This window comes from Lepisosteus platostomus, chromosome 11 (genome assembly GCF_059453375.1).
Source record: "Lepisosteus platostomus isolate fLepPlt1 chromosome 11, fLepPlt1.hap1, whole genome shotgun sequence".
Classification (NCBI taxonomy): Eukaryota; Metazoa; Chordata; class Actinopteri; order Semionotiformes; family Lepisosteidae; genus Lepisosteus; species Lepisosteus platostomus.
The window spans coordinates 48,216,240-48,241,247 of record NC_142621.1 but is presented as its reverse complement, the minus strand read 5'-3'; the positions used below and the strand labels follow the sequence as shown (position 1 = coordinate 48,241,247).

General features: G+C 52.9%; 2 protein-coding genes and 1 long non-coding RNA gene across 9 annotated transcripts in view; 2 read left to right on the top strand and 1 right to left on the bottom strand.

Annotated features, from left to right (window-relative positions):
* Positions 1–9,692, top strand: part of LOC148652923 (rab11 family-interacting protein 4A-like) — a 64,178-nt gene extending 54,486 nt beyond the window's left edge. For 5 of the 7 annotated variants that reach the window (XM_088600197.1, XM_088600192.1, XM_088600194.1 and 2 more), the window contains 10 exons: positions 579–614; positions 1,518–1,617; positions 1,900–2,003; positions 2,170–2,310; positions 3,097–3,178; positions 3,551–3,688; positions 3,937–4,095; positions 5,022–5,099; positions 5,376–5,519; positions 5,792–9,692. In XM_088600197.1, the coding sequence (XP_088456323.1) occupies positions 579–614; positions 1,518–1,617; positions 1,900–2,003; positions 2,170–2,310; positions 3,097–3,178; positions 3,551–3,688; positions 3,937–4,095; positions 5,022–5,099; positions 5,376–5,519; positions 5,792–5,908 (1,099 nt within the window). In that variant the 3' untranslated portion in view covers positions 5,909–9,692. The remainder of the gene's footprint in view (positions 1–578; positions 615–1,517; positions 1,618–1,899; positions 2,004–2,169; positions 2,311–3,096; positions 3,179–3,550; positions 3,689–3,936; positions 4,096–5,021; positions 5,100–5,375; positions 5,520–5,791) is intronic. The other 2 variants (XR_015925471.1, XM_088600193.1) reach the window with 2 other exon arrangements.
* LOC148652922 (uncharacterized) overlaps positions 1–11,376 on the bottom strand; it is a 29,207-nt gene extending 17,831 nt beyond the window's left edge. The window contains exon 1 of the long non-coding RNA XR_015925480.1: positions 11,324–11,376. This is a non-coding gene — a long non-coding RNA (uncharacterized LOC148652922). The remainder of the gene's footprint in view (positions 1–11,323) is intronic.
* A 63-nt stretch (positions 11,377–11,439) lies between these two features.
* The window catches only part of LOC148652921 (uncharacterized), a 38,136-nt gene continuing 24,567 nt past the window's right edge, over positions 11,440–25,008 (top strand). The window contains exons 1-4 of the mRNA XM_088600191.1: positions 11,440–11,537; positions 12,884–13,004; positions 13,896–14,152; positions 15,303–15,458. Coding sequence (XP_088456317.1) covers positions 13,954–14,152; positions 15,303–15,457 — 354 coding nt within the window. The 5' untranslated portion in view covers positions 11,440–11,537; positions 12,884–13,004; positions 13,896–13,953 and the 3' untranslated portion in view covers position 15,458. The remainder of the gene's footprint in view (positions 11,538–12,883; positions 13,005–13,895; positions 14,153–15,302; positions 15,459–25,008) is intronic.

Here is a 25,008-nt window from a genome sequence, read left to right as displayed (position 1 = left end):
GGATCTTCAGATACAAGATGGCCACCTTGTCTGGACTACATTCCCCAGAAACCTCTGGGAGAATGACCTGCCGCTCCCAGTCACCTGACCAGTAACTGCCAGTAAAGACAATTGGTCAGGTGAAAGTCTGAAAACCAGGAAGGGGAGACTGTTGATTTGCAATATGTACGATATGTTCAGACGTAGACATGCCAGCAACAAGCTCACAGGTGATGGTGACCTCTAGCCTCTCTCGTGCCCTGTGTCAGTCAGCACCCCCTCTTTCTCTACCGTCACCCCACCGCTGGCGGGACTGAGCACTCTGAAGTCCAAGGGGCCTTTGAGCTCTGACAAAATGCTGACATCACAAACGCACAAAGGCAGCACCTTATAAGGACAAAATGCATTTGAATATTATATAATTCGTTATTGAATATTTTAAATGTTATTTACATGTGATATTTGATCAGGTGAAATACAGGGAAGTGTTTTTTCCTAGTTCCGTAGAATCTGGTTCTGCGGCGGTTTCTTTTGTTGCTGTGAGGGGAAAGTGCTCAGGCGTGGAGAGGAAGCCTCACCGCGTTCTTCTTGTTTTACAGCCCCAACAGGAAGATCTCCAGCACTGCTTTCGGCAGGTAGGTGGCTGGGCTGGTTGGTCTGTATGTCACCGTCCTGCCAGGATGCCCAAGGCACCGCGGCCCGGCATGTCACTCCCACCCTGGTGTTCCCCTGCCCCCTGCAGCCAGACTGGGTCTGGACCAGCGACAGGCGCAATGACAGAACTGAAGAGCTTTGGCAGAGATGAGAGCGTTGTGCCTGTGACTAATGAGCGCAGGGCAGTCCGGCTGCCACCCCGGCCCAGGTGCTGTGGGGTCACTGGAGCCCCCCGCGCCCCTGTGGCGCTGTGCAGGCAGTGTGAGCCAGACGTGCTCGCCGCCCTCTGCTAGCTGGCCTGTTTTTAGCATTTCTCGGATCACATTCCTAAAATAGGAAGTGGAGATCTTTACGTTCTTAAATGTTTGGTGAGTGCGAGATTCACGGCTGCTGTGGAGCCCTGCAGTTGCAGGAGAGGAGCTGCTCTTGCAGGCCGGCGTCAGTAACATGTGCCCATCGGGTAGCTCACACCTACACGCTCTCTAATTAGAGCTCCACTCCCACATGAGCCACCAGTCCCAGCCCTCCCATAATTAACTGATTTAATTATTTTAATGAAGTGGGAAATCTTTTAAGGCTGGTTTTCAGGTCAGAAAAGGAGGTTTCTGTAGGTGGCTGTTCCTCGAATCGAGGGCGTCTTTGAGACCATCGGCTTCAAAAGAAACTGTTTCCAGAGAGCAGGAGTCCTGGGGACTTTTGCTGCAAGGAGCCCCTGCTTCTGTCAGGGTGCTGCTTCATCAGAGCATGTAGGCAGTTCGCAAGGACTTCATCAGAAAAAAAGCAGTAAACTGGTGCGCAGGGAGATCCATGAATGAACAGGGCTGTGTTTGATGGGATTTGCATGGGCAGTCTAGATAAGTCCTCTTCGCTCCTCTCCCCGTCAGGCAGCTCTTCCACAACAGCAACTTCAGCAGCAGCAACGGCAGCACGGAGGACCTGTTCCGTGACAGCATCGACTCCTGCGACAATGACATCACCGAGAAGGTGAGGGGCGAGGGGCTCGCGGGGGTCCCGCTGATGGAACACACACACAGAGAAAACGTTCCCAGCAAGAGCCCCAGCAAAGCATATCAGCAGCATGACAAACCAGTGAAAGATACGGATGGAATTCACAACCATGCAAAGTGACCATGATATTCATTTCAAAGGGCCTTTGGTAACTGAAACATCCAGGAGTGCACTGGGGTTCTGGGGGAGCTGACGCACCCCAGTGTGTCACAGTGGCTGCTGCAGCTGAGCCCTCTCTCCCTGCCTCGCCTCCTGCAGGTCAGCCACCTGGAGAAGAAGGTGACGGAGCTGGAGAACGACAGCCTGGTGAGCGGAGACCTCAAGTCCAAGCTGAAGCAGGAGAACACGCAGCTGGTGCACAGGTAGCACAGCCCGCCGCCGGGAGCACACAGGACTCCATCTAAAGTGGCTACTGTGGAATAGAGAAGTGTGACGTTATATCGTGATTTTGCCGTGGTGGGTGCGGTTTTTGATTTCCTCTGTGCACGCTTTCCTGGGGCGTTGCGTCTAACCCTTGTGTGCCCGCAGGGTCCACGAGCTGGAGGAGCAGATCAAGGACCAGGAGGCGCGGGCTGAGCAGACGCTGGAGGAGGAGCTGAAGAGGCACCGCGAGGCCTACAGCAAGATGGAGCGAGAGAAGAGCACCGAGATTGAGCTGCTGAGCAGCAGGTAATGGCACGGCCTGGCCTGATAGACCACAGCACAGCACAGCACAGCACAGCACAGCACAGCACAGCACAGCACGGCACAGCACAGCACGGCCTGGCCTGATAGACCACAGCACAGCACGGCACGGCCTGGCCTGATAGACCACAGCACAGCACGGCACGGCCTGGCCTGATAGACCACAGCACAGCACAGCACAGCACAGCACGGCCTGGCCTGATAGACCACAGCACAGCACAGCACAGCACAGCACAGCACAGCACGGCCTGGCCTGATAGACCACAGCACAGCACAGCACGGCCTGGCCTGATAGACCACAGCACAGCACAGCACAGCACAGCACGGCCTGGTCTGATAGACCACAGCACAGCACAGCACAGCACGGCCTGGCCTGATAGACCACAGCATAGCACGGCACGGCCTGGCCTGATAGACCACAGCACAGCACGGCACGGCACAGCCTGGCCTGATAGACCACGGCACGGCACAGCATGGCACGGCCTGGCCTGATAGACCACAGCACAGCACAGCGCAGCACGGCCTGGCCTGATAGACCACAGCACAGCACAGCGCAGCACGGCCTGGCCTGATAGACCACGGCACGGCCTGGCCTGATAGACCACGGCACGGCCTGGCCTGATAGACCACGGCACAGCACAGCACAGCACGGCCTGGCCTGATGGACCACAGCAGAGCATTGAACCCCACAGTAGAAAGCTGCGGCTGCTGGAGACGACCAGGAGTTTCAAGGGGCTCCCGGCTGGAGTCCCTGATGCTCTTTCTCTTCAGGGTCCAGCAGCTGGAGGAGGAGAACACTGAAATGAAGGTGAACGTGTCCCGGTTGAAGTCCCAGACAGAGAGACTCGATGAGGTACTTACGCCCTCCTATTTTATTCATTTAACGCACTCCGTATTCTCACGTTAGTCTTTCGGATTTCATCACGCGTCACCTCCGCCCCTGCCGCCTTGGATGAGACGGTGAGCCAGTGAAGTCCCCAACACCCTCGGTTCCTCTCCAGGCCCTGGTGATCTCACTTCTGTTTCTCCAGCGGTCCGTGAGGTGTTCTTCAAGCAGTGTTACAGCTTCCTGTGGGCAGGTTCACGGAGTCAGAAATGACAGCAAGGCGAGCGCGGCTGTGGACTGAACCACAGCTGTGGACTGTGGTTCAGTGTGGTGCTGCAGCTCAGCCTGGTCCCAGTCTGGGCCGGACAGAGTCGCTCAGCTGTGGCTTTTCACACGCAGGAGCGCCAGCGCATGACCGACAAGCTGGAGGACACCAGCCTGCGCCTGAAGGACGAGATGGACCTGTACAGGAAGGTGATGGACAAGCTGAGGCAGAACAGGCACGAGTTCCAGAAGGAGAAGGAGGCCATGCAGGAGGTGAGTGTGGCTGTGTGCTGCTGTGCTGCCTATGGGGATCGGAGCCGGGCTGGCAATCTCTGGCTGTAGATCAACATGCAGTTTGAAGGGGCACCTGCCCCCGAGATTCCTGTTGAAGCCCCTGAGCCAGGTCCCCTGTGAGAGCGGGCCTTCAGGCCTGTCTTCCTCCGGTGGGTACTCTGCTAGCGGTGCCACAGCGCCACCAGGTGGCTGTCTGGGAGAAGTGCTGACTGTGCTCTCCCCTGCAGCTGATCGAGGACCTGCGGCGGGAGCTGGAGCACCTGCAGCTCTTCAAGCTGGAGGTGGAGAAGCCCGGCCGCGGACGCAGCTCCTCCTCCAGCCTGTCCGAGCTCACCGCCAAGACGCGGGAGATGGAGCTGGAGCACGAGGTCAAGAGGCTCAAGCAGGTCAGGCGGGGCCCACCGAGCGGCCACCTGACGCTGACCGAGTGACCGGCTCGCTGACACTGACAGAGTGACCAACACACTGACCAAGTGACCAACACACTGACCGAGTGACCGGCTCGCTGACCAGCTGACGCTGACCGAGTGACCGGCTCGCTGACCAGCTGACACTGACCAAGTGACCAACACACTGGCCAGCTGACACTGACCGAGTGACCAACACACTGGCCAGCTGACACTGACCGAGTGACCAACACACTGACCGAGTGACCAATGCACCAACCCAGAGACGCTCTCCTTGACAGGCTGTAATTGACCTGGTGTTCCTCACCCGCTGGGAGAGGACTGTCCCCGCACCCCCAGCCAGTCCCTGCAGGGGGCAGTGTGCCGAGAGGGTCTGCTCTCGTCACGGCAGCAGGGCCGCGCCCTCTCGGCAGGGAGAGCAGCCTCTCTGGGCTGCCAGTGCCGTCGGGCTGCTGCTCTCTTTTCTTCTGTTTTTGGCTCAGCAGGCTGAACACTATTCCTTCCCTGTGCAGGGGGCATGGGGACGGGGGGGGCGCAGAGCTCTCTGCCTGTCTCAGAGCGCGAGCTGCAGACGGAAAAAATGACACATCAAACACATCTGCTACAGGGTGGCAGAAGTAGGTTTAAGAAATTAAAATCTACAACTAAGCTGTTCGTTCCATGCATTTCAGTCTTCAGCCGCTTGTGAAGGAAATCAGGCTGCAGCTGGTGAGGAACTAGAATATGAGCTTTTAAGGAAAATCTTCATTTGACCAAAACGGACTTGCACCGACACAGGACACAGATGCTTGACACTGTCGTGTTGTGTTTGTACGGCTCTGGTGGAAGTATGCTTGCGTGTCAGTGCTGATGCCATGGCGTAGCCTGGGCTGGCTCATGCCTGTGATTTTGCTCTGTTTGTTCAGAGGCTAATTTCCCAGGAGACCCCCTCTGAGTTCCAGCAGCTTGTCCGCACTGGGGTGCAGCTCCTTCCCGGTTGGCTGGTAAACCTGTCTCCTGTGACCTCAGTCTACTAACCACTAACAAGAACGCCAGCAGCCACTAGTGTCAGAGTCGCCTCGCAGTGCCCAGGGTCCTGGCCTAGAGAAGGATGCTGGGAAATATCTAGCGCACACCTGCCATCCATGTTTCTGTAGAGTAGAAGGTAACTCCAGTAACCCCCATCTGCCCATGGTCTGTGTAGGACTAGGACTAGGACAGCGCCCCCTACTGTTTACCCCTCCCCCTCTGCTCAGACGCCTGACCGCTCCCCCCCGCAGGAGAACCAGAAGCTCCGGGACCAGAACGACGACCTGAACGGGCAGATCCTGAGCCTCAGCCTGTACGAAGCCAAGAACCTGTTCGCCACGCAGACGAAAGCGCAGTCCCTGGCGGCCGAGATCGACAACGCCTCCCGGGACGAGGTGAGTGGGGCGCGTGGCCGCAGCAGGACACCCCGAGCCGCGGCCTTTTCTCGTTAGCCACGCACATTTAAATAAATGGGGCCTCTGTGAAGGTTTACTGCAGTAAACTCCCAGTTGAACCAGGTTCACACCCCACTGTCAGTTCCCCCTGCCCTGCTGTGCGGCGCAGGAATACCGCGCAGTTCTACACCAGCTGCAGTCGGCATCCCGACTGTTCGCTCCTCGTGAAATCACCTACAAGTCTCGTCTTCAATTTCTTCACTCCCTTCCAGCTGATGGAGGCTCTGAAGGAGCAGGAGGAGATTAATTTCCGGCTGCGTCAGTACATGGACAAGATCATCCTGGCCATCCTGGACCACAACCCCTCCATTCTGGAGATCAAGCACTAGAGCCCCGCCGCCCAGGGAGAGAGGAGCCACGCTGTGCAGACAGCGCCCCCTGCAGCCGTGGAGGGGTCTGAACTGCACTCCTGCAGCCGCTGGAACTAAAAGTCACTCTGTGTTTACAAGGAGTTTCGGTACTTCACTTCAGAAGTCTGTGAATCACAAGAAGATGTTGATATCTTGCGAGCACTTTTTTGCATTTTCTATTATTTGTTTTGTCATTGATACTGCTGTATGTGGTCTTTTGAAAAAAGGCATTACAACTGGAACTTATCTTTTAAACACTGGGGGTTTTTGTGTTTTAAAATAAATACATACATATATATATATTCTACCTCTGGGTATGTTACATTAGTCTGCAATATATTAAAGTAACAGTTGAAAACATGCAGACTTCTGTGACCTCCTGCCAGAGTGTGTCCCTTAAGGAGGGGCTCTGCGGACACCCCAGTGGTCAGAGCTGGGGGGTGTGGCTGTGTTCTCTGGGTAAATTGATTTCAACCCTGAACTGAACCAGTTCACTTGCTGATCAGACTTATTGCTGTTGAATCATTTTGTGGATTTTCAGCTCCAGAGAAGAGTGTTCTAGATTCTAAAGGTCTTTGTTTGGTTAAGGGCTGAAGTCTGTAGCTGAGAGTCAGAGGAGGCTAGAATGCAGAGTAACTGGGCTGGGGGAGGAGGGGAGCGGGAGAGGGGCAGAGTGGGGGTATTTATTGAGTGCTGGGGCTGGAGGGGAGCGGGAGAGGGGCAGAGTGGGGGGTATTTAAACCTGTGGTGAAAGCGCAGTGAGGAGAGCTAGCCCCTGGTGTCTGTTGAGTAGCTCAGATGAGGTGAGATGGGCCTCGGGAAGAGAGACTCAAGGCTTGAAAGGAGGTGTGGGCAGGTGGATGGCTGAGGATGTGTTCAGGGGAGGCAGAAGTTATGACAGCGCCCACTGCTGGTGGGAGAGGCCCATGGCAACCTGTTGAACCTGCCTGCCACCTGGCTGCGCCGCTCTCTGGTCCGGCCCAGCAGGAGCTCTTCAAGGGCACAGGCACGGACAGCCCTCAGCCAGGCACGGGGGTCGGGGTCACAGTCCTGAACCTGAGGATTTATCAAATTGCTGAAAGGACTCTAATGCCCTGGTGCCTTCAGTGTTACATATTGGAGACTGGCTGTAAATACCCAGCCATTCTGATAGACAGTCAATTTCTGCAACCCAGCTGTTTTATTGAAAAGATTCTCTTGAGAAACATTTTACCTCCTGGGTTCCAGGTTCTAATGCTAGTGGATTGCTGAAAGCTGAGCAGGTGCGCCCCAATCCCGAGCTGAGACTGAGGCTCGTCTCCCCCAGTGTCCCGGCAGAGAGCCAGCTCTCCTCACAGACATCGCCCAGCTACAGCCCTGCTCCGTCGGCAGTGCAGTCAGTCTGAACGCAAGAAACGTGCAGATCTACAGTATCTAAACAATATATACTTTGAGAAAAGCCAGAGATGGGAAATGCTGATTAAGATGATTATAAGACAAAAAAAATGTGAATGTATCGTAGAAGAGCAAAGCTATAGAATGTATCGTGGAAAAACGACCAGAAAGTTTTATTTTTTCATTATGGATGTATTGATGAAAACAGGATGTGGAGAAGGTCTCAGGAGGTCAATCTTTGCTGGAGCAGGTGCCGGGCGCGAGTGTGTTCGATATGGAGTCGAGTTAGAAAACCGCGCGTGTCAGCAGGAGTAACAGAGAGGGGAAGGGAGGAGAGGAGGTCAGGGGGGCAGGAGAAGGGAGGTTTGGGACAGGAGGTGCAGTCCTGAACTGTGCTGGATGACGGAGTAAGAGAATTGGCATCGTGAGCAGAGGGACATGCCCAGCTCTCACCCTGGTGTAGTGCCACTCTTCCACTGGCCCGCGGCTTGTTGCAGGCCAAGCACGTGGTAACTCCTGAATCTCTGCGATCACACAGAGACCCCCGGTTCTCCGTGAGCACGCTGGCTCTGTGTGGGTGTTCCAGGAGTCAGCCACTGCAGTAATAAAAAGAGATATGGTGATATTAATAATATCGCCCTAGCTGGGGTACATTTTTATGTCTTCTGGGTATCTTGTGCCCATTGGTTGCACAATAAATTTTAAAAAAATGACTGTATACTGTAAATGTCATGAATGTATCGTTTCACATTTCGTCCTTTTAACTTGTGAATGTGGGACTGATTGGTGAGATGGAGATTAACTGGGATTTCACAGAAGCAATACTTGTGTGTTATTGCAGTATTTTGAAGAGCTGTATAGATGAGTTGAAAACTGTACACTTTATTGATACCAACCTTAGTTTCGCTTTGTTACACAAACTGTAGTGAGGTTTCTTTGTGTGGGGGGGTTATTCTTTTGGTATTTGTGCCTTTTTTGCTAAAAGTGTCACAAGTTTAGTTGCTTTTTGTTTTCCTGTTTTTTTGCCAGCTAGATAAAAGCTTTTAGATGTTTTCTGTTCTTAATCTGTCGGAATGTTTTACATAAACTGTAAATTGTGTACATAAGATAGCAACTATTTGTATTCATGTGCCATGCATCACAGGTTTAAAAGCAAGCAAAGCTCTCTTTTTTACAGTTTTTTGACAACAATTGAGATGTCTTATGTGTGCTATAAAATAGATTACTGCACAATTTTTGTTCTTTGTAAACTTAGAAGCAAAGCATAGTTTGGGAAATATTTTTAGAGACTTCTCTGGTTTTCTGTACTGGACAGCCTTGTGCTCCATTGTGCAACACTGGTTTATTTTGATTGTGTAGCTCTCATGCCTTTTCCTTTGTTTTAATCACTGTTGTGTTTTTTGAAGGGGGTGATTGTCTTCTTCATTTCACTCAGTGTGTTTCTTCTTAGCCAAGTGCTGAAGGAAATGCTGGCACTGTCTCCTGCACCAGCCCTGTCTGAGAAGAGAGGAAAGTCTGTGCCCGCAGTTGTCTGGGCTCTCTCACGGCCCCACTGCTGAGCTGCTGTCTCCAGACCAAGAGCAGGGCTGGCGGAGAAGAGGCAGCAGCTCCTGAGACTCCTGAGAAATCACTGTGCAACAGCCAGTCAGCTGTTGACTACTCACATAATACCATCAGTGAGAGAGTCATCTTCCTCTTCAAACTGCAGATTTAAAACTGACCCATTTCCGTCCTGGGCTCTTAAATACTTTAAGGCTGTGTCTGTTCCTGACCAGCGTCATCTCAAAGCTCTGCAGGTCCTCGCTGTTGTGCCCAATACTTTGCCCTGTGATTTGACCAGAGTCCCCAGACGTTTTGCAAGGTCTTGCCCAGGCCTTGCTGCTACTGTGGCACCAGCATGGGTGACCTTGCTTCTTCTGGGAAAGCAGCAGGTCTCTTTCAATTGCCCCATGGCCAAAGCCCAAAAGCAGGTATAGTGAAGAACTGTAGTTTGAATAAATCTTCTTGGTAGGACTGTGGTGCCTGCAGCCCTGTAAATTGGGCACTGTGGCTGCCTGAGAGCAGTTGTGCTTTCTTGCAGCCAGGCCCCTGTCCAGAAGGCTGGGGCTCGGGGTCCGAGTCAGACGCCAGCAGGGCAGCCTGGCCAAGGAAGCGCTGGAGCAGTGATATTGCTTCCTCCTCGTTCATCTCAACCTGTTTTCAGTTTGCCGTGTAGACCTCTCTCTTACAGCGCTGGTTTCCTGTTGTGCTGTACCACTGAATCACAGTTCACTTATTTTCCTGTGAGGTTTTGTAAGAGCTGGTTTTTGCTAATGTGACTTCTGATAGTCGTGATGTTGTACAAACGTTAAGCTGTAAATAAAAACGATTTGCTAATGGCATGACTAAAGGAGGTGTGTGGCAGTCTGTTTCATCAATCAATCAGTATTCTGTTCATGCAGTGGCCTCCATGTTGACATAGCTCATTGCTGCTCACGGAGAGAAGACCCAATAAGGCAATTTCAGTCCAATTACACTGACCTCTACAAAATAAAGATCCACATGCCTGCAAAAGAAGCACGAGAGTCTGCATGTGGCTTATATGGAGACCAAGGCTGCCTGCCTGCCTGCTGCAGAGCACTACATTCTGCAACCAGAGGACCTGGGACTGTTCAGGTTTTTCTTTGAGCTCATTTCAAAACAACAGTGTAACATGGTAACCGAACTGAGCGTGATATTTTCCAAATGTGGTTTCAGACAATAGCCTCGACAGTCTGAACTACAGGGCTCTAAGCACTCAAGCATTTTCGTTCTTTTTGAACAGAGCACTGCCACACTCATGACCACCGTAATTACTGTCTCTTTGTTTTAAGTCCAGGAGTAAATGGTATCTAGTGTTCTGTCTCTGGAAGTAATCCACCTAACCAATAGCAGCACAGCGGACGCATACCCACAGCGATAGAAATCACATCGCGGAGCTGGGGTCTGAAACACGGAGGCAGAGATAAAGACAGCAGCATCTTGTGCGTTGTCCTGACCTAGTTTTTGCAGGGCTTTAAAAAAATTGATTTGCAGTCTGAAAATAAAGATCAGTCTCGTTCAGATCCCTCTGCAGTGAGATCAGTAATGTGCTAACGAAGAGATGCGTTTTATAGTCGAATGAGAGGAAAAAACCCACCAGCGTGAACTGTGTTTCCAGCTAGACTGAGACCGAGGTCGCCTGAGCCGAACTCCATTCCTTTGTGTTTCCCAGGCTTTCCCCGTCAGTCTGGAAGAGGGAAGGACACGGCGCTGGTCATAGAGACGCTGCAGGTGAGGCGGAGGAGGAAGAGGCTTTTAAATAGGGGAGGACTCTCCATACAGGACAGTGAGTGCGTGCTCCCAGCACAGAAAACAACTGTGAGTGACCGGCACCCTTCAGCTGCACAGACGATAAGCTGAGGTCCTGGTCTCTCGGTCAGTCGGTGGGATTTTATTCCGTTTGAAAAAGCTCAGTGTCTTCAAGCCTCTGCAGGTTTTGAAAGGATGTGGAAGGCTGGAGGCATTGCTGAGCCCCAGCGCCGCCCCGACGCCCCAGCAGTCACCCCACACTCAGCCCCTTGACAGGCCTGGGTCCCTAGAGCTCTATCATCACCTGCCCCTCCCTCCCCCCTCAAAAAACACGCTTGGCAATTTCAAGCTTGGCAATGTTTTCATATAATACTCATCTTCTGGATGGACAATGATGTTTTGTATAACTAATATACAACAATAAAGGCGCCGTCCTTTGGATGAGACAAATGATGTTAAACCGAGGACCTGACTCTCTGTGGTCATTGGCAATCCCAGGGTGTTTCTCAAAAACAGTAGGGGTGTAACCCTGGTGTCCCGGCCAAATTTCCCCCTGGCCTTTACCAGTCATGGCCTCCTAATAACCCCCCTCTCTGAACTGGCTCCATCACTCTGCTCTCCTCCCCACTGAGACCTGGTGTGTGGGGAGCGGACTGGCGCATCATCCAGGTGGGGCTGCACACTGGTGCTGGTGGGGGGGATCCCCATTACCTGTAAAGAGCTTTGAGTGGAGGGTCCAGAAAAGCGCTATATAAGTGTAAGCAATTATTACCATTCATAATGGAGGGCGAGTATGGGACCCCGGCTGCGCCTCCAGCCCGCAGGGGGGCAGTGGCGAGTAACTGCGGTCGGGCTGCGGGCCTGTGTGAGGGACGCGGCCGAGGAGGATGCGGGACGAGTGACCGTTTGTGTATAAATCACCCAGGTTTGTTCATTTTCTCAGCTGTATTGAAAACTCTCTCAGTGTGGGTTTGTTTTTTATACCGGATAAAATTAATCAGAGTCTTATCGATTCCTAAAGTTTGACTTTTCCCGTGAAGTCGTCGGGAGGTTCGGAAAGTTGACTGTTTTCAAATCTTGCCGAATTTTCTGTTTCTTTTGTTTCCTAAAAGTTCCTTTAAATAAAACGTGTAGACAATCCTAATGAAGTAAAACTGAAGCAGCGATTTTTAATGCCGTGCTATTAGTATCGTGCAGCGATTTCTCTCTAGTTAAATGTGTAATAAAATAGCGACACCGCGTGTGTGTAAATACAGGTTTCGACGTGATTCTAGAGAAGAAAAAATGTTTTTTTTTTTCCGAGGGATGTCATTTTAAAAATCCCAACACATCTGGACTTCTCCGCCTCACCTAAACGATAGCTAGGCCGGCCTCTCTCGCACCGAGGGGAGAATACATGACCGTCTGTAACGACAGTCCTGAGCATGAAAATACTCTTTATCACTTACTGAGGAAATACAGGTTACATGCACCGATACCCGCGGCCAAGCCCTCTGCACGCCGCTACCTGGCGCACAGGTGAGCCGACAGGTGAGCGGTCCGCAGGTTCACCTCCTCTGACTCCTCTGCGCGTCCTGCGGGAAAGGCTGCCATTTCCCAGAAAAGTCTGGGAATTTGGAAGTTGTTGCAGTGAGCAAAGCGGTGTTTCCGCGATGCTTGGCGAGTAGACGAAAGTGGTTTTTGCAAGTTTTAAGTGTGAGGCGGAAAGTGCCCGGATCAGTAAGCAAATGAGGGGGGTGATTTTATTTGAATGAACACTGCCCGCACAGGACAAAGACAAGAGCCCGAAATGAAAGCAGATAACCACATTTCCAGCTGGTGTCTCTTCAGAACTGGTGAGAGGCCTGACGAGATTAAATTAAGATGCGTACTGTCGCACTTCTGCCGAGGCAGAAGTTAATTATTTCTTATCATTTTCATGAAAGTAATTATCATTAACATAGATTAGAATCTGCTTTGGAAAGCTCATGTTTTTTTGCAGTCTTGACGTCTTGAGAAAAAGCAGAATCAAGGAAAGTTGTTTGGGATTTTTTTGTTAGAACGATTTTTCACTGGTTTCCCAAATCCAGATTTTTGATTCGATCTTTTTATCTGAAACATTAAATCATGTACCTTAGGCCCAGTAATGATTTCATTCTCACCACTTTGCAAAAAAGTCATTTCTGCTCAGGAATCAGTTCAAATAAGTGCTCAGGTAAACTGCCAGCCTTAAAGGAATGTCCAACACTAACCTACAGCCTGAAGACACTGAACCTTTTTACTCTTGAGCAGAGAAACCTCAGAGGGGACCTGATTCAAGTTCTCAGAATCCTCAAAGGAGCTGACAGTCAACCCAGTGGACTTCTTCAGGATCGCCAGTGAAATAGAGTGTGTGGACACAGCTGGAAACCAAGTACGTTCAAGACGGGGAATAGGCAGCTGTTTGTTACACAAAGGGCTGCTGGAGTCTGGGACAGCCGTGCTGTTGAAGCCGATATCCTGGCGTCATACCAGAAACAGCTGCGTGAGATGTAGCCACAAGCAGCCAAACCAGCATGTTGAGCCGAATGGCCTCCTCTCCTTTGTAGCTGGTTCTAGGTTCTAGGTCAACTGCAGCAGCCTGCAGCTGGCTTTCGGTGGCTTTCAGAATGCTGAAGCTAGCAGAAAGTGGGTCCTGGGCTGTGGGCGTGTCCTTGGGGTCAGGCTCTGGGTGTGCCCCAGGTCTGTGGGTCCCAGGTATTTTCCCAGAGCTGGGCAGTGGGCGTGTCCCCTGGACTGGCTGTCTGGCGGGTATTTCTCCAGGGGCGGGCTGTGGGCGTGTCCTCAGGGGGCGGGCTGTGGGCGTGTCCTCAGGGGGCGGGCTGTGGGCGTGTCCTCGGGACCAAGCTGGGTGCCAGGCGTGTCCCCAGGGCCGGGCTGTGGATGTGTCCCGAGGTCTGTGGGTGTGTCCCGAAGGCCGGGGCTGTGTGCCAGGTGTTTCCTTAGGGGCGGGCTGTGGGCGTGTCATCGGGGCTGGGCAGTGGGCGTGTCCTTGGAGTCGGGCTGTTGGCGTGTCGGGCTGTGGGTGTGTCCGGAGGTCTGAGGGTGTGTCCCCAAGGCGGACTGTGTGCCAGGTGTTTCCCCAGGGCCAGGCTGTGGGTGTGTCCCCAGGACTGGCGTTCTGGCAGGCGTGTCCTTGGGGCTAGGGCAGTGGGCGTGTCCTTGGGGCTAGGGCAGTGGGCGTGTCCTTGGGGCTGGGCAGTGGGCATGTTAAATGGAGTTAGCTGTGGGCATGTTGTTAAGAAGCTGTGTCTGGCTGTTGCAGGGCGTGTGGGCGGAGTGGAGAGCAGTGCTCAGGCTGTGTGCTGTGCAAGACTCGAGATATGGTCAACCCCAGGCAGCGCAGCAGGGAGGCCAGTGATGAGGATGACCTGGACAGCAAGGAGAGGGCTTGGAGACACAGTGATGAAGACCAGCTGGAAAGCGAGGAGGAGGAGGAAGGTGCTCAGACAGTGCAGTATCTCTCTTCTCCGGCCCCAGAGGAGGACTGGGACAGGGAAATCAGCGAATCCTTCCCCTATGGTAAGGACTCCGCCGCCATGTGCCTGTGGAAATTTCATCTGCGTGGTGAAGATCATTCATTTGTCTTTCAAGTCTGCAGTAAGCAGCTGTGTGTTTCATCCGACGCCGCCGCTTCCCTCTGCGATCGCCAGCTGTTAATCACTGCTTTAGACTTGCTCACCAGGCTCCTCCCACCTGGCCAGGGTTGGGCACTCTTGCACGCTCACTTTTCCTGGCTGGGCCACCTGGGCACGCTCTTGCAGCTCTTTATCTGTCAGGTGCCTCACCCACCTTCTGCCCAGGGTTGAACCCCTGCTGTTGAGCCGACCAGATCCGTCCTGGAGATGGATGTGCCATCTCTCCTTCAGGGTCAGTTTAATTTCACTGCCTGCTTTTCTGTTCCAGTTCTTTCTAAAATCAGTTTTGAGTTCCTGTTACGCCTCAAGGTCATTTTACTGCATAGGTCTCTTCTGCAGCACTTCGTTGATCAATGCAGCAGTTAGCAGCCTTCTGTCCGGATGAGAGGCTTCTCACTGGTGAGGAACTGCTGCGTTCAGAGTCCTCTTAGCAAAAAACTGTCTTTAAACTCAAGCAGTGGAGGGACTTAGAGCTGCTTTTATTTCTCTTAAGGTACCATTTCAATTTCCAGGTTCTTTAAAAGCAATGAGCATTAATGAGAATAAAAAACAGGGATTTGAACTTGAAATCATGTTATTTACATTGAGCTAGAGTACAGGGCTCAGCTCAGGCGGCCTGTCTGTCTCCACAACTACAGAAGCGTAGGTTTCTGACTGTTGAGCTCCCCATGAGTTCAGACCAGCAGTTTGGATCATTTCGTCCTCTGTGGGTTTGACTCTTAAGGCTGGCATTTCTAAAGCATAATGTTGCTGGCTGTTTGTGTTCAAGACTTTTCTTGTCGGACACGCCCACAACGAAATTGCTTGGGCGCTGCACACCTGGGGGATTCAGCAACTCGGGGATCGGTAGAGGGCTGACACTGTGGTCGGAAGACTTGTGAAATTCGCTTTTACAAACGAGCCCTGATTTCCGGTGACGTCTGCGCGGCAGGCTGGAGGGGTCGCCGGGCGGGGGTTGCTTGCGGGTCAGGCCCCAGTGGAGCCCGCGCCCGGCGGGGGCGTCGCTGTGCGCTGACTGCCCTGCTGGTTGGCAGGCCCCGAGGACGTGTCCCAGGAGGAGCTGGAGCAGTGCGCCTGGCAGCCCGGAGAGCCCCTGTACAGCCCCGCCTCCCACCACGCCCCCCCGGTCCCATGGGTGCCCGTCTCCGCTCCGGTCGTCAGAGGCCAGTTTTCCGATGTGGAAAAATAAGGTCGTGTTTGTGCTCCTTCATTCCTTCCTTCTTCAGACGCTTATCTGTTTTTTTTTTTTTTTTTTTAAGGACCACGTTGAGCCTTATCAAGCAGGTGATCGTGTTAGTCTGCTTGTTCTTCGTGTGTCCCTTTCGGATTGCAGGCCTGCTAGGAACGGATTTTTTTTTTTTTTTGCCCGGGGGGTTTGTTTTGTGGCGGGGTGGGGGGGGGGGGCAGGTGAAAGTTGAGGTTTTCAGTTTCTGGATCAGCGCCGGTGAGGAGGAGGAGGCTTTGATGATGGTGAAGAACGTCCTGGCGCTGCTGTGCTGTGCAGGCCTGTCCCAGCCCTTCCATCTGCGCCCCTAAACCTCTCCCCTCATCTGCACTGCAAACCAGGCTTCTCAGACAGCACGGGGGGCTTTTTATTTTGTTTTCTGTGGAAATGTGGAATGTCTTGACGTTTAACAACCAGGCAAGGAGAAGGGTTACTTGTGAACAGAATATATTCTTACTGCTGTGTTACTGATTTTAGAAAAAGGGTAAAATAGTTACGTTGCGTTCTGCAGAAGTTCAGCGCTGCCTTCTTGACTGCAGTGTTCGATTTTCTTTTGCCTTCTTTTTCTTTTGCCTTATATGTAGTTTGGTTTCTTAGACATATCTTTGCTTAAATATTCGAAGGCTTTGCCAGACCGAGGCCTGTGATTAAACTTGCTGGTTTCCTTGCCTGTTACTCCATCATTTGATCAATAAAGCTGATCTGTTCTCTGGACTGTAGTGGAACAGCTGAGCTCTTCTGTTGGAGTGTTGCACAGTGGTTAGGACTCTGGATTCATAACGGGAAGGCTGTGGGTTCGAATCCCACGTGGGGTACTGCTGCTGTCCCCAATCAACAGACCTCTTCTTTGTCATTTTATGTTCTTTATGACAAATATCAAACTTGAACATAGAACATAAGACAAGTTGCACACTCTAGCTCTTTGGTTTACCAGTAGCTAATTGATCCCAGATTCTCATCCAGCTGTTCCTTGCAGGAAACCAGGGGGTGTCATTTAAATTGGCACAGCTGGGCATCTCAGTCCAGGTCACCAAACCCCTGTCTGTGTCTCCTGTTCCCAGTTTTAAAAGCACATGCCCGCCCTCTGCTTTGTGTGTCTCTGTGGGTTCTGAAGGAGTCCGCTAGGTTCAACGTGTTGGCGCCCTTGAGGACTCTGCACCAGCACCGCAGAAAGGTTTTAAGTTTAAGTTCTATTTAAATAGGTGTAAGTGTGTTTTTGGGCAGCACAGGTGTGCACAGATTAGCACTGCTGGGTTCAATTTCTGGGGTGCTGTCTATCTGGAGTTGGTGTGTTTTCACACGGGTTTCCTCCAGCAGTGCAAAGACATGCAGGTAGACTAATCGGCTTCTGGGGGAATTGGCCCTAATGTGAGTGTGTGCAGGTGTGTGTCTGTCCCTCTGTCCTGCGATGGACTGGCGTCCTGTCCAGGGGGCACCCTGCCTGGTGCCCGGCGCTTGCCAGGATAGGCTCCAGCTCCCCCGCAGAGCTGAACTGGACGGCGTGGTTAGAAGATGGACCTTGATTCTTGTTAGGTCCTTGATTCTAGAGTGTCCCACGACCCGGAGCGCTTGTGGACGGCCACGCGCTGCCCTGGAGCCGGTGCGCGTCGACAAAGGCTGTCCTGCCTGCCTCGGTGCCTGGCTCCTCTAGATGGCGCTGTGGGTCTGTGTGCGTGTGTGCTATAAATATGAGCACCCCCTGGTGACATCACAGCCGGGGTGCTGGTTTCATTAGGATGTTTTTCATTCCAAGGTGTGGTTTTTCCTTTATTTTTTTACTGCTTGCTAGGATCCTCAAGCATTGACCATATCAAACAGGTCAGCAGAAAACCCATGAGGACAGCCATTGTGTGGGTTGAGGTACAGGGTTTCTCTCCTCCCTGTCAGTTTGGTGTTTAGCAGTGGTTTAATTTTGACAGCCATAAGCATTTGAGATGGATAAAAAATACTTAGGGGCAGATTGGAATTTAATTGTAACTGTGTTGGGAGCAAGGTGAATTAATTAATTACTACAACAATAATGAATTACTGTAGGGATGGGCCTCTGATTCACTCTAGTCTAGTGTTTTTGTCCTTTTGAAATGCGTTTCTAGTTTTTTTCTGTGAAAAACGTCTTTGGCACGTGTCTCTCACAGGGCCCAGTACCACAGTGCGAACGCAGTCTCTCCTAGTCCGCAGCGCTCGTTGACGAGGTGTTGAAATTGTTTAGAAAAGAGTTTCCCAGACTCCGCACACTCTCTCCGGACTGCGCAGTGTCTCGGGCCGGCGCTCAGCGTTCAGACACAGGGGGCAGCTGACACAGACATGCAGGTTTCCTCGCCCAGTGTAGAGCAGGCAGCTGCTGGACAGCACAGCCCGCACAGCAGAGACAGTCCTGTTTCTAGCTGAGCTTGGAAAGATGTGGAAGCTGCATTATTTTTCTTGTTTTAAAATGCTAATCTGACAGTCTTACAGTATTGTAATTGACGATATTAATGAAACCTGAAATTTTGAAGAGCAGCACGTTTCCAATCTCGTTTCCCAGACTGCAGTGTCTCCGGCTGCCCACAGGGGGGCGCAGGTGTTTGTGAAATGGCCGGTCGTGATCAGAAGCTGCAGCACATTTTCACGGTTTAAATGCTCCGTGAGCTGGTAGCTTCTCGCCCCGGAGGGGCTGGCGCTGTGACTCGCAGGGCCTGTTTCAAGACGAATCGGCGGTATTATCCCATGCCCAGCAGGTTTCAGATGCGCCTTGGGAAGAGTGGAAAAGTTTGAACCCTGATGTGAAGAAGGAGGAAATGCAGTTCATGTTGAAATGCTTCTGCTGTAATTCGCTACAAGTACTTTACTGCCTAAGTGCCGTTCTCTCCTGCTTGAGGTGCTGGCTTTGTGTGTCTCTCGTGGGCCGAGGAGGTCCGGTTGGTTCTGTGCAGCGGGGCCCACGGGCTCTGATGTTAGTCGTGCAGCCCAGCCTCCGAGCTCCGTGTGTCTTTGATTGGGTCAGGACCCCAGGCCGGGCCGGGCCCTCTCTCTTGTCTTTCCTCTTTTCCTGTTCTTTCTATGAACACATTTTTAAGCGCTTAATTTTTTTGTCTCAAAGAGAACAAAACATGGCCCCCTCCACCCCACTGTACCCCCCGTCAGACCCTGAAGAGAAGCCCTCGTCTGTGTCGCTGGTCACAGGACCCCTCCTCCAGCACTGACTGGTCAGAACCAGCAGCGAAGTGGAGGAGTTAACCTTTTCCACAGGGGATTGAATATATACACAGCGTATGCTTTTAATTTTTAAATTGACACAAAGGAGCTTGACAATATTCAATTCAGAGTCTTAGAGTAGAGTAGTAGAGGAGTTTATTGCCATATGTACACGTACACTGTAGTTCTTAATGGCGCTGATCTCTCGGGACACACAGTACAACAGACAACACCACACACTGTAGACGACCGGAACAATAAATATGTTGTGGAAAAATAAATAAATACGTAGTAGTGAGACGGAGGAAAAAAACTGGTAGACTAACGTGCAGAGTTCAGGTGTGCATTGAGTCTGAGGCCCTGCAGTGAGCTGCTGTTGAGGATGCACACTGCAGTGGGATAGAAGCTGTTCCTGAGTCTAGTGGTCCTTGCTTCAGCAGCACCGCTGGCCAGAGCGCAGGGGCCGGGATGGGTGGGATCCTGGATGAGGGATTGGGCTTCACTGTGACAGCAGATGGTGTGAATCCCACCGATTGATGGTCAGTCACATCCTGTGATACCCTGTGCCGTTGCCACAAGCCTCTGTAGTGGGTCTCTGTCAGGCACGATAGTACTGCTGGGCCACACAGTGAGGACGCTAGTGAGGACATTCTTAGTGTTCTGAACCATGCAGACGAGCGTCCCGTCGGACTTGGGTGGAAGAGCCTGTCTGCCACAGGGGGGCTGTGCTGACCGCGTGTGAGGGGTCAGGAGAGGTGGTGCCAGGCGCCAGTGTGCGACTCGGGGCTCAGTTTAAACCCTCTGCACGCGTGTACTGCGGAGAGCTGCTGATTGAAGCAGTCGAATAATGTGCAAGTACTGCAGTTTAAACCTGCCCAGAATTTCGCTTTCGTACTTGGTGTCAGACATGTCTTCTGAGTGAACTGGTTCCCTGGGACGCCAGCAGCCATGACTGGAGTATTCAAACAACAAAAAGAGGGAGAGGCATCGCTGACAAACCACTAGATTTGGATAGGATTTAGTGACCTGAATACAGCAGTAAAAATATCTTGGCTCCGTGCGCTGCTCTGTCTGTGCAGCGGCAAACAGTTTTGGGGGTTTCCGTGCCTGCTGATGTGGGCTCCAGGTTCATTCAGTCTTGGGAAAGTCTGGGTGTTTCTGGGCTGAACGTTTGAGAACGGCTGCACTCTCCTTCCTTCAGTTGCAGGGCTTCAGCAGGCCTGCGTACCAGCGAGCACCACCCTGCAGCCTGCGGGCGTCCCTCTGCAACGAGCTGCTGCCCTGCCTCTGCGGCGCCGCCCTCGCAGGATCAAAGCAGCCTCAGCTCCGTCCTGCCCCCCCCCCACCGAGCGTCGGCGGGCGAGGCAGGAGCGCCCTGTGCGCCGGCACTCTGTCTGCGCCTTGGTGTCAGCGATCAGTCCCCGGGGCGGGATCTGTCCTTTCATTTTCGGCACTGAAACACTGTAACCTGTCCCCTCCCCACCTCTTCCTGGGTGGCTCATCTTCACGTGTGGCGCTGGGGCTGCAGGGTCAGTGTGTCCGCAGGGGTCCAGTCCTGGTCCCGCAGGGTCAGTGTGTCCGCAGGGGGTCCAGTCCTAGTCATACAGGGTCAGTGTGTCTGCAGGTGTCCAGTCCTGGTCCCACAGGGTCAGTGTGTCTGCAGGGGGTCCAGTCCTGGTCCCACAGGGTCAGTGTGTCTGCAGGGGGTCCAGTCCTGGTCCTGCAGGGTCAGTGTGTCTGAAGGGGTCCAGTCCTGGTCCCGCAGGGTCAGTGTGTCCGCAGGGGGTCCAGTCCTGGTCCCGCAGGGTCAGTGTGTCCGCAGGGGGTCCAGTCCTGGTCATACAGGGTCAGTGTGTCTGCAGGTTCGAAGGTTTCCCTTGGGCTGTTTTAATGTTTGGGCGTTTGTAGGTGTGAGACTCAGTTGAAGCCTGAGAAGGAAAGCTCTTGGCTCTGCCCCAGTTTCTCACACCGGCTCGGGAAAGCTTTCTTCTTCTGCTGGCGAGGACAGGGTTGGACCTCAGGAGTCTGTTTGGTACCACCTTCCAGCACCACCTTCATGCCAGGCAGGGTACGTCTGAGAAAGACGTCTCCCAGCAGTACTGCTCCACATTCCCAGGGAGGGCTACCAGCCTGCGGAAGCCTTGTTCTGGACCAGACCGTTCCACAGCTTCACAGCATGGTGGCCTTGACAGTGTGCTGGCCCTGAGCCGTCCTCTGGGCAGTGGCTGAGAGCTGCTGAGAGGAAGGGATCCTCACAACTTGGATGGGAGTCATTTGAATGGAATTTTATGGTACAGTGACTGATTATACTTACTGGATGTTGAAACTGATGTAGGTGCTGTAGCCCCCACACTCATGCAGACCTGCCTCACCACATACTGTATATAATATCAAATGTACATGTGATAAATGAACTCTGTAATAATGTACCACAAAGTTATTGCCTGGAGGGGGGGCAGTTGGCCCTGGAACCTCCAGAAGTTTATTATCTCCCATTGGGGGGGGTATTTTCCTCTGCTCTGTACCAACACAGTGTACTGTTCCTCTTTTGGCAATGGCAGCCCTAATCTGGCAATCTGTGTCCAAGTGCTGATTGTCACATGGGTGTGACCGCATGGTTGTCGCGCACTTCGGCTCCCAGCAGGAGGCGCTCTGTTCTGCTCTCCTGGTTCGCCTGCGGGGGGTGGGTCTCGTTGAGGCCCAGGCTGTGCGGGGGAGAAGTGTGATTTGTGGGAGACCCCCCACCGGCTTCTTGCTTGCCTTCACCAGCCGGGTTCGAGACGCGCCCCTTCTTCAGGCTGCGTGAAGCACAGGACGGGCCCAGGCTCAGTTTCTTTGTTCCAAAGGGAAGGATCGAAACTAAGAGGTCCTGCTCTATCTTTCACAGAAATGTCATTGTGGAACACAGAGGCATGGAATCAATTAGTCCCACCTTGAAGCACTTTTCATTATTCGGTTGTGCAGAAACTTTGGAGCTGCAAATGCTTGTCCTGCATCTTATTTAACCTGCGTTTCACTGGCTCCCTTGTGTGGAGATGAGCTTGAAAAATGAGACCTACAGCTAAGACAGCCAGTGGCAGAGTGCAGCAGTCCCACAGGCGGTGTCGAGAGGAGATCCGAGCTGTGAACAGAGACGCAGACACTCGCACCCACACGCAGAGCTGTCTTCAGCCACAGACGTGATGGAGCTGAAATGACAGTTACTAAAAGCAGGCACGTTTCAAGCTGACGAGCTCTGTAGTTTTCTTTTAAGTGTGGCCAGCGCTTATATAAACCGTTTTTTTTTTAAAGCAGAGTTAAAGTGAGTTGTAAATCTCCCACTGCTCCCCGTGTCCCAGCTCGGATCGGAGAGATGATCCACATGTTCGCGTTTGGCTCTCAGTTCGGCCTCAGCAGCCAGTGCCAGCTATCCCAGTTCTGAGAAGCAAAGGCATTACGTTACAAGAAAAATAAAATGAAATTTGGCAATAATTCCTCGTGCTTGACAGAAATGCGCGACCTATTCTCTCCTAGTCGGGATTTTAGCAGGGTTAATTCTTTATATGAATTTCATGCTGACAGACTGCACAAAGATCTTTACAGGAGACATAGACATTAATTTAGATGTGGACTTGTGATGCTAAGACTTTCTGGAAAACTAAATGCACTATTGAAAATCTTAATTTAGAGAATTACTCTCGGAAGGGATCCTGCAGTGCAGCATGGACCCACACACACAAAACAGCTGTAATGCAGATCCCGGTCCTCGAGTCTCATGACGTTTATTTTATATTAGTAGATGAAGTCAAGCTGTGTGTCGGCTCAGTCCAGTAATGACAAGGAGTGCGGTAATTGAGACCCCTGGTATCGGCTGTCGCTGTCACTGGACTGGTCATCCCTGCAGGGTGATGCATCAGGGACTCAGTCCACTCTCCTGCCTCCTGCTTCTGCCCTGAAGCACGTCCCCCGTCTCAAGGAAGGTTATTCTGCTGTCTGTGACATTGGGGACACTGGATAGTGGCCGTCCCTCTGTCTGTCATCTCTCTCGGGTCCTCTCGGCTCTTCCTGTGCAGTCTTTGGGTCCCCTGGTCATGACCCTGAGAGCTTGTGAGGGCGCTGCGTTGTCTGCAGATGGCCTCCCTCTGAAAGTGCTTGTTTGCCCTGGAAGTTCAAAAGCAGTTCCTGCTTTCAGCCGTTTTTTTCCATCGCTGCGGCGTCGCCGCTCTGCTCCCAAGACCTGCCGGCCTCGTGCCCCATGTCCTCCACCACAATCCGGGGCTCTTTTCCCACCTGTGCAGTTCAGCCTCTGTCAGTGGACGTGCTGGACACCCTGTAATTTCTGCACACCTGGCCGGTTTAGGGGTCTCTGGTCACCTGGCAAGTTCTCCGGGGTCTCGGAGCAGCCTGACTGTAATCGGATCTCTCTGTATCTGCTGATCCAGCTCCAGTCCCATGGATTCGGAGCAAGGCTGCGCTGGTAAGAACTTCCGGGAAGCCGGAGACCGTCCTCGAGTTAGAAGGATCGAGTTTCTCCGAATTTAAGAGAGAAAATAGATCGGCTTCTCTAAATCTGTCCCCTGGCACCTGTCCATGAAGTGTAAAGGTACACATGGCTGAAACTGAGAGGGGCTGTCTGGCATTGTCGTCCAAGCCCTTCGGCCATGAAGAGGGCGACAGGCGACCGGGAGATTTTAAAGAGGCGTAAAGCGGGGTTTCTGCTCCACAAGTCTTCATGTGACCAGTATCTGAGTTAATTTGAATTCATGCAAAATGCATTATGGACTTCAGAGGCAGGCGGCGCACAGAGGGAGTATACGTTTCCCTTTGTTACAGCTCGCCAGCTGCCATCGATCTCTCTCTCTTTTTTTAAAGCTTGAAAAATCGAATGCCCAGTAGAATATTTCACCGAGAGCCTCCTTCGGCAGTCTGCAGGCACATTCATTCGCCGTCTCAGGGCCTCGAGACTGCTGCATAACTCACTGTCAGGAGGGAAATAAAGTCTGATGGAAAAGCGTGTGCGGATGTGTGTATTTCTTCTTCGCGTTTAGTTTTGCAACAAGGGGCAGTCGAAGTTAAAGATAAATCCCACGCTGAGACAGGGTTTGGCTTGTAGGTTTGAATTCGGACGTTTCGCAGGAAGTCTTTGGCGCGGCAGGTCGGCTGTGTGTCCGAGTACCGAGCTGCGGATCCTGGGCCGGCGGCGGAGGGGAAGGGTGGCGGGGAAGCCGGTGTGGCTCTTGCCCGGCGCGGACGATGGCCCGCCGCAGTGCGCTCGCCGGGGGGTTCACCACATGGCATCTTCTCCCTGCCTCCGGCCGCGGGTCCGTCTGCGCCGGTCTCAAAATCTGTTCCCCTAACGCGCGTGTTCTTTTAGCCCTCACAGGCCAGTGCGCAGTTCTTCCCCACTGCGCAGGATTGTAGCATGTTGACGAGAGCAGGCTGCTCCTACTTGGTGACATTTTAGTTCTATGTTTTTTTTTTAATACAGTATATGTGTATAACAGTTACCATCAACAGGCAGATAAACCCTCGCCTCCGTACTGAAATGTTCTCTTTTCTGAAAGTGGCTCGGACGGGGCCGTACAGAAGGCCGACAGGCCAATCAGAGCGGAGCTCTCCTGTTGCCGAGCGACCCTCCTGCCCCTGCCCCTGCCCCGGTGCCAGGAGTGCTGACATCAGCAGCAGCCGGCCCCGCGGAGAGCGCCGCTGAGCGATGCGCGCAATGTGTCGAGCACCGGGGGCCGCGCTGGCCTCGGCATTCCTGCCCGGCGACATCATCGGGATCATTCCCCGCCAGCGTGGAGAGGGCTCGGGTTGCTCCGGCGCTCCGCTCCTCGGGGCGCCCCCTGCTCCGTGAGCCAGATCGCTCTGAGGGGGCTGCGGCGTGTGGGAGCACTGCTGGTGCCTCCTTCCCTCCCTGCACTTCCACAGGTGCCCAGGCGAGACTCCCCGCCCTCACGCCCCCTCGCCTGACAGACACACCTGGCAGAGAGAAGGAAACGCAGGGGATGTTGAGGTGTGATCTGGGCTTTGTTCTGTGATCTGGGCGTTGCCCCCTCTTGGCGATGGCAGACAGCCTCTGGGAGACGGGTGCTGCTCGGTGCAGATCTGTGGGTGCAGCGGAGCAGGAGGACACCCAGTGAAACTGCTGCCGAATCCCTGCAGAGCGGCAGGTGGGAACCATGGACATGTACCTTAATATTTGTAAGGGGGGCGCAAGAAAAAATCTCTCCTTTCATCGCATGAGCATCTCAACAGACTGCTCCGGGTCTTCTTTATGTACAGCAGGGCTCCCTGACCATGTTCTGGGCTGGGTTGGGCTGAGCCTTGCCTCGCCTGGTTCCGTCCCGTGGCTCTGATGG